Consider the following 8,852-nt stretch of genomic DNA (forward strand, 5'->3'; position numbering starts at 1 on the left):
AAAAAAAAAAAAAAAAAAAAAAAAAAAAAAAAAAGATACAAAATTAGGCAAAGAAATAAAGAATGTATAAACTCAAATGTTGGAGCAAAATATTCCACAAGTCTTTAATGAATACATTTCTGAAAAGAGCATCCATCTACTAAGAAAGCTAGTAAGGAAATAATAAAGGTGCAAAGGTATTATAATAGCAGGTCATAGAAGAAGGCATGTTGAAGAACACTAAATTATGTTCCTAATGATTTCTAAAATAAATCAGAAGAAAGAATTTTTGTAAATATCCTTCTACATTTTGTGCTGCTATAACAGAATACCACAGGCTTGGTAGTTTATAATGAACAAAAATTTAATGACTCCTGTTTTTGAAAGCTGGAAATCTAAGATCCATGGGTAGGCACCTAGTAAAGATTTTGTCATTCCACAGCAGACAACCAAAGAACAAGAGAAGACAGAAGGCTAGACACAAACTTATTCTTTTCCATAATAAACATACTCGGGAGATAACACACCCACTCCTGCCAAAACATCAATCCACTTTCGAGGGTAGAGCCCTGTGGTCTAACCACCTCTTCAAGGTCATATCTCTAATGCTTCTGCACTGAGGATCAAGCTTCTAACACAAATTTGAGGAAACACACTCAAACCTTAGCTATAATCCTTTGTTTTAAACCAAATATTCCTGACTGGTTATTTAAATCATGATTTAAAATAGACTGAAATCAAATCCATCCAAATTCTACTCTTCAGGCAACATTATCTCAGGATAGAATGTAAGTGGTGGCTATCTGCATATTTGCTCACAACTGTTTCTCAAAAATATCTATAAAAAATGTTCTAAAGTAGCTGACCATATTTCATAGCATTTGGATCAAGAAGTTTGCGAAGGAATGCCTAAAAATATACTAATCCACAGGAGATTCGGTTTGGGTTACAATGTTCACCATCATCACACCAAGTTGCAATTATGAGATCCCATCACAAGTTTCTTATTTCTGACTTTATCTCAATGATAGCTTAACAAAATAATATTATGTGTCTGATTTCAATTTAAAAATTCCACTATTAAGAAAAATCTAAGATGGAAATAGTGGCATATGGTTGTAATGTAATCTCAGTACTTTGGGAGGTTGAGGCAGGAGGATTGAAAGTTCAAGCGTAGCTTGGGCATCTTAAGCAACTAACAAGATTTTGTCTCAAAATAAAAAGGAGGCTGGGGATGCAGTTCAGTGCAAAGTTCCTGGGATCAATACCAGTACCGAATGAATGAACGAATGAACGAACGAATGAATGAATGAAAAAGGAAATATGTAATCACCTTACGGACATTTCCCCTTATAAATACAAATGTCAGCTGGGGGTGGGCACACACCTACAATCTCAGCACTCTGGGAAGCTAAAGTAGAAGGATCTTAATTCCAAGCCCTGCCTGAGCAACTTAGCAAGACTGTCTCAAAATAAAGTTTTTAAAAGGGGGGGGGGCTGGTTTGTAGCACAGTGGGAAGGCCCTGGGTTCACTCCCCAGTACACCAAAGAAAAGGGGGTGGAGAGAGACAAAGGTATCTGAGGACAAGTTTTTAACATTTGGGAGAAAAACAAACAGAAACAAGAAAAGTTATATTGGTGTTTAAAAGACAAAATATTCTTTGAACCTAAATTTTCTAAAATATGAAAAATTAAAGTCATTAGATCTTCCTGACAAAATCTAAGGCAAGGCCAGTGTCTTTCTTATGCTAATGTTTCAGAGGATTGTAAGGAAAGACACCTTTTGATCCTTACAAACTACTGATACTCTTCTAGTTCATATTAGGCATCCCAAAACTCACATTAATAAAATGATTAAGTCAATTTATGACATTATAAGACAAATTCTAATTATAATCATTCTGATGTATCACAAATTTCCAGAACAGTAATGTTTTTAACCACTTTAAAATGGCTTTTCAGAATTATTTAATTTTGTACATTTTATCAAAAGTCTATTAACAATTTCTTGTCATTAAGTACATTCATTCCTGCTTAAATATTCCTTTCTCTCCTGTTTCATTTTTTCCCAATATATACATTTATTTATTTATTCGTGTCTTTGTCACTTCTGGTACCAACATCTGTCTTAGTTCCTGTCTCATCTCTAGGACGACACCCACAGAGGAGGAGAGGTTTATTTTGATTACAGTTCATGGTCATCTGGCTCTGGGGAAGAAACAGCGCGGCAGTGGAGTAAGGTGGAGGAAATCTGTTCACATCGCCGTAAACAGGAAATAGAGCAAAGGAAGCAGACAGAAAGGGAGAGGTACAGTACCTCCCAGGTTATGCCACCACTGACTTGCCTCCTCCTACCAGACCCTGCCTTCCAAGCACAAGTCAGCTATAATAGCCGCCGTAATCCAATCACCTTCCAAACACATGAGACCTTGAGGGGCCACTTTTGGTCCAAACCGTAACGAACAGTAAAACTTTACTCTGCATTGCCGCTATTGTATCTACTCTTTGCTCTGTTTTATCAATGTATATTTTACGTTCTACCAAAAAGCATATAATATTGATATTTTCAAGCCAGTTTGATAAAACAAAGACTCTTATGCATGACAAAGCAGAAGCACATGAAATATTTTTCTGTATGTGAAGAAGTACACAGATTATTTAGCACAAGCTTAAATACTTGTCATGAGGTTGCATAATCACAATAAACTCATGTATAAATCCTAATTAAAATGTTTGTGAATATTTTCTCTCCCTACCCACAAAACTTTTTAAAGTCATCTGGAAAGAGACAGCCAATGAAACCATCGGGCCTAGAAATTGTAATTCTAAATAAAATGCTGAGGTAGAAAAGTAGGAAAGGTAGAGAGAAGGACAAGGGGAATCAATCTTTAAAAGTGACCAATTTATAGTCCGATGAGGGAAACATACAATGCAGAAAATTCTTACCACTCCCTTTGGTACTGGGGACTGAACTCCAGACCTTGTGCTCGTGAGGCAGGCATGGTTCCACTGAGCTATATCATTGGCCCCTTTCTGTTCTCTTCAGCAATTTTCTAAGAAAGTTTAAGCCAACAGCACTCATTTGATCTCAAACTGAACTCTCATTATCAACGGTTGTGCAGTGCTAAAGAAGTGAGATAGTATACTGTTAGAATCAAGGTAAAATAATCAGTTAATCTGAATTAGAACTCTTGCTTGGTTATCCGGGGGTGGTGGTGCACGCCTGTAATCCCAGCACTCAGGAGGCTGAGGCAGGAGGATTGCTGTGAGTTCGAGACCAGCCTGGCTTACATAGTGAGTTACAGGTCAGTCTCAACTACATAGTGAGACACTGTCTCAAAAAAAAAAAAAAAAAAAAAAAAAAAGATAAACAGAAATCTTGCTTGGTGCTCGCTTTCAGCAGCACATATACTAAAAGAAACCTTGCTTGGCCATTTATTAGCTCTATGATTTCAAGCCTAAGCACCTTCACGTATATTAATAAGATATTAAAAATACCTATTTCACAAAGTAACTAAATGAGATAAATGTAATTACTTAGCAAAATTACTGAGACTAAGAAAACATGTATTTAAAATGTCAGATGCTCATCATTTTTATGTCTACCGTGAGCAAAACATTTTGTTCATGTTCTGATCATATCATTGCTCCACTTGAAATTATTCAGTAGTGTTCCACCACTTTAAGAATTAACTCTAAACTCTTTTTTTTTTTTTTTTTTTCCGGTACTAGGGATTGAACTCGGGTCCTTGCACTTTCGAGGTGAGTGGCGGAACCACTGAGCTAAATCCCCAGCCCTAAGTCTAAACTCTTTGATGTTCTGTAAAGGTCTTCCATAATCACCCTTCATCATTATTCCTTTCCTGCACTAAACCAAGCCCTAACAGATTTCAGTTCTGCAAATACGCCATATTCCAGTGCTGGCCTCCACTCTGCTCATATAATTCCATTCGCATGGAATATTATGAACATTCCTTCCTCTCTCTCTTCTCCTTCACTGTGTAACTATTATTTCTTCTAAGAGCCCATCTGTGACACATAGACTAGTACAGATCAATCAGTTTAATGTTCCTGGAGATATTGTGAGACCAGAATATGTCAAGACTGAAGGTGAAAACCAACATGATGAGAATCATCTACTAGGGCTACAAAAAAAAGCATGGGACTGCTTACCCTTTAAAGTGATTGTTAATTAGCAGTAAGCATATTTGTAGTTTAAGCTAGACATTAACAAATACCAACTTTCAGACCAAACCAGCCAGCTGCCCGTTTCTGTGAATAGTTTTATTGGAATATATTAGTAGTTTAGTATTATCCATGATTGTAAAATTCAGCAGGAGCTGCAACAAAGGCCATGTGGCTCACAAAAACTAAATAATTTACTATCCAAATAAGTGTGCTGACTCCTGAGTTTAGGCCATTGATAACTGGGTTTTCCTACTTATAGTCAAAAGTGTCCTGCATTGGGATGTGCTTTCGTTTTCCCTGCTACAAAAACTCCTCGGACTCCACTGTTGTTACTTGTATACCTTCCTTTCCATGCTTATTTTTCCATTTTCATGGAAGCTCTAAGAAGTACCAGCACTAAAATTATGTCCCTATATTTAACATTGTACCTGATAAATAGAAGGTATTTAAATATTATTGACCAGGCAAGTAAATGAATGTTCATATTTCATAAACACTAAATATTTATGAACAACTAGTATGAACACTGGGTATTCTGAGTGACACAAGAATACAATAGGTTCTGAATGGCTTCAAGATCAGATTTATAAACTAATGATCTAAGCTTTAAAAAAAAAAAATCAGGATGCACCTGTACATATATAAGTACATACTTCTATAGTAAAGGCACACAATGACAAAAAGAAATCCTTATTTTGATTTTTGATCAGGCCAACAGGTAAAAAACTGCATGCACTCTGCTCTACTTAGGAGAAAGGGCACCCTGACACAAAACTATTCCATATTAGAGTCTACTGAAACTATGGAGTTCACTGAATGAGATTATCATACTTTTCTGGACTCAGACCCCAGGGCTCTTCAATCGACATTTTTTATTTTTACTTTGTTCATTATTTTTGTGGGGATTACTGTTAAGACATAATGCTAAATACAATATTATTACTTATGAACCTGGCAACCAGGAATCAGTCTAATAGGACAAAATCAGCTCTGAGAGATTTTCACACAGGAGGTTGAAACACTGACAATGGTGATAAATTCCGAGATGGTATACTTTATAGAACTAAAGACTCCAATGACAGTTTTAAATAAAACAATCAGTATATTTAAGGTGCTGAAAACATTAGTTTCATTTTTAACATCTTCTAATTTGATAAACAGCTATGAAAGGATTTCAACCTCCAAATCATTGTTTTAATAAAAATGGATAAATTCAGCCTAACATACATATGCACCATTACTATTGCCCTAATCCCTATTCTAAATGAAATCAGAAAATAATAAATTACATACTTCCCTGCTTCTTTTGCATCTTTATTTTTTCTTTTAACAACTTTCCAATAAACTATTAGATGTCTTTAATCACTATATAGTTTTTACATTTTAAATTCATATTCACAATAAAAGAAAAAGTTATGCAAATTTGCCTTTATTTATGTATTAAACATTGATACTGCACTTCATGTTGTGTGTCTCGGTTGTTATATTTAGTTGGGGGGGGCACTGGGGATCAAACTCAGGACCTTGTGCTTGTGAGGCAGGAGACATAACGACTTAGCTAAATCCCTGGCCCTGTTATATTATTATTAAATGAAAACAAACAGAAATGTGCCATAATAAAACAATGTAACTAATTATCTTTTTTGTTTTCTCTTATATTCTCTTCTCTCCTATATCTATCTTCTTCCCGTCTTACAGGAGTTTAGTTATCAGGATAATAGGAGAAATCTCACAGAAAGAAAATTTAGTTTGACTATTGCTATGGAATCAGGGAGTCATCACTTCATCAAATGTGCATCAACTTACCCACGTTTGATATGTAATTCTTTGTCCTTGCCTTTATCCTTTTCTCTTTTCTCTTTATCTCTGCCTTTACGTCGATCTCTGTCCCAGGATCTACTACGGGTTCTTCTGTGACTGGATCTTTCACTGCTTCGACTATGGGATCGTGGACGAGGTCTTGACCTGGACCTATAGTAAATAGATTTTATTAAATAAAAGGAATATTTCTCATTTACAAATCTGAAAAAAAATTAGCTTTAATTTGAAAAAAAATTAGCTTTAGTTATGAACTCAAAAATTAACTTCAGGAAGCAAGTATTTAAACATGATTCTTTATGAAGTACTCAGTTAAAATGACAAGAAACATACGTTGCAAAAAACTACTTTGTAAGGGCCGGGGATTTAGCTCAGTGGTGCCACACCTACCTTGCAAGCACAAGGTCCTGGGTTCAATTCCTGGTACCAAGAAATAAAAAAAAAAATACCACTTTGTAAAAAACTAAGGTTAAATCAAAAACTATTTACAAGTGAAAGTCTTATGTCTTCCCACTAGTTACTGTTTTCTTCTGTATGGAGTCTCACTATGTTGCTCTGGCTCTCCTTGAATCCTAGGCTTTAAGCGATCTTCCTGCCTCAGCTTCTCAAGTAGCAAAACTACCGGCACATGCTACCCTGAACAGAAACATGTGAAAGATGTAAAGGTTCCAGACAAATTTTAATGAGATAATCAAATCTCATGAGATAATATAACAAATCAAATGCATTTAACGAATATCCTACTCTATTATGACAGAGGTTTTCCCTGTGCCTGTGATCTCTGCTTCTTATCTATTCAACCCTATTTCTTATTTCTAATTGTTTCAAGAAATTTACTCATCTTTACAAGTCCAGCTATTTGCATAAAATGGTAGTGTTAGGTAGCTATCTCGGTTACCTTTCTTGTTGCTGAGATAAAACACCTCAAGTCCACAATTAAAGGAGGAAAGGTGTACTTTGGCTCACAGTTCAGATGTTTCAATTCACAGCTGGCTGGCTCCAAGGCAGGGTGGCGTGGCAGCACAGGCAGGCAGAAGGGAGCAAGCAGCAAGCAACAATAACTGACCCTCTTTCTGCCGCTTTCATTTTATCCAGGCTACCCACCCAGGGTGGGGCAGCCTTAATCCTAGCATCATCCCATGAATTGATCCCAGCATCACATATCCTAGATCCTCTGAAGAGCCCCATATAGGACTGCACAAGATTCTGGGTCACATCTAGATACAAGCCATCACAGTAGGATACATTATATGGTAAGAAGTGTTAATTTCGGCTCCTGGTTAATAGTATTAACAAGAAAGCTTCTACCAAAATGACAATTGTCAAGGACCAGAGAATTAAGCCCTAATTGGCCTCCTCTGTGAGCACAAAGGAGTAAGGGGGTGATTGCATATTGCATATAAGGAACAAGTGAAGACAGCAGAGGTTAAATTGTTTGCCAGAGAATATACTAATGGCTAATGGAAACACGTTGAATCTTGTGTTACTTTGATTGCTTGTGCCTCTGTTTGGGTGAATGAAAGAAAAGCAACCCAAAGGTTCTGAGTTCCTCTGCCTACTACAGGTATGAACCCCAGTGGGTCCCAGCAAGTTAAGCTCATTTCATGTCTCTCTGTCATTCATCCTCCTTTGTCCCCTAGGTCAGGGAGGAACAAAGCAGTGGGTCTAGGTCCTGGAGCAATGCTGGATGGGTGAGCTGGCTACAGCTGGCACCTCTAGCACAGATCTGAGCCGGGGTTGCTACAGGTGGTGCCCCAGCATGGGGCCTGAGGTCATAGTCGCCTGCAGACAGTTGTACAGATAACTACTTAAAACAACTACATGAAGGTACTAGAGAATGACCTAAAGCATGGAGATTCTACAGGGAGCCAACCAGTGAAAACTGCAAACACCCATGAGAAAGTTGCCGATTTTATCAGAGCAAGCCCATGTCTGTAGCATGTATGAAGTAGATTAAAATATCCAGTATATGTTTAAATTCTTAAAATTTATTTCAGTAAAAGATGCACTGTCATTAATCCTCCTCAAAGTGCTCCCCCTTACTTCTAAAACACTTATCCCATCATTGTTGCTACTTTCTGAAGCAGTTCTGGAAGTTTTCTTTCATGTGTTATAGGATGTGATTAAAAAATATAGTGAGGGTCAGGGATTTAGCTCAGTGGTACTATCACCTGCCTTGCAAGCATAAGGTCCTGAGTTTGATCCCCAGTACATACATACATACATTATATATATATATATATTTCACCAAATCTGGCACTGCATAAATTCTGGCTCTCCTCCAAAGTCAAAATGACCATAAAAGGTAAATATTTTGAATTGATTCAAGACATGCAGTCAGCCAGAACTACCAAAAAGACACAGGAAAGGAAGTAAGCCAAGAACATGTTTTTAGATAAAAGAAAAATAAAAATAATCATTAAAGGCAGGACTGTTTTACAGTAAATTGTAAAGAAATCTCTTCAGGCTGAAGGGAAAACAGATGGAAATGAATCTTTTGGAAGAAATGAAGACCACTAGGAAGACTAAATATATGGATAAAAACCACAATGTTTACTTTTTCCTATTTAAAATGCAAATAAAAATTGCAATGTGTTGTTGGGTTTATAAATAGAGGTACATATAATTTCAGGAATATATTCTATACCTCTAGAATAAAATATGGATTAAGAAAATAAGCCTATACAATATAAGGCTTCTATATCTTTACATGGCTGTATTTTCCTCTGCATTTTTTGAAGAGGGAAATGGTAACTCTAAGTAGAGCAAAATGGTAAGCGCATATATGGTAACTCTTAGAGCAATTACTTTTTTAAAAAATCTAATAGATAAAAGGAACTCTTTTTTTTTTTTTTTTTTTTTTTTTT

At 36.3% G+C, this 8,852-nt stretch overlaps 1 protein-coding gene across 5 annotated transcripts in view; it reads right to left on the bottom strand.

Moving 5' to 3' along the window:
- The window catches only part of Rsrc1 (arginine and serine rich coiled-coil 1), a 311,683-nt gene that overhangs the window by 216,205 nt on the left and 86,626 nt on the right, over nt 1–8,852 (bottom strand). For all 5 annotated transcript variants that reach the window (XM_033759709.1, XM_033759708.1, XM_033759711.1 and 2 more), the window contains exon 4: nt 5,974–6,138. In XM_033759709.1, coding sequence (XP_033615600.1) covers nt 5,974–6,138 — 165 coding nt within the window. The remainder of the gene's footprint in view (nt 1–5,973; nt 6,139–8,852) is intronic.

Source organism: Fukomys damarensis, unplaced genomic scaffold (genome assembly GCF_012274545.1).
Source record: "Fukomys damarensis isolate Sample0158 unplaced genomic scaffold, DMR_v1.0_HiC HiC_scaffold_37, whole genome shotgun sequence".
Classification (NCBI taxonomy): domain Eukaryota; kingdom Metazoa; phylum Chordata; class Mammalia; order Rodentia; family Bathyergidae; genus Fukomys; species Fukomys damarensis.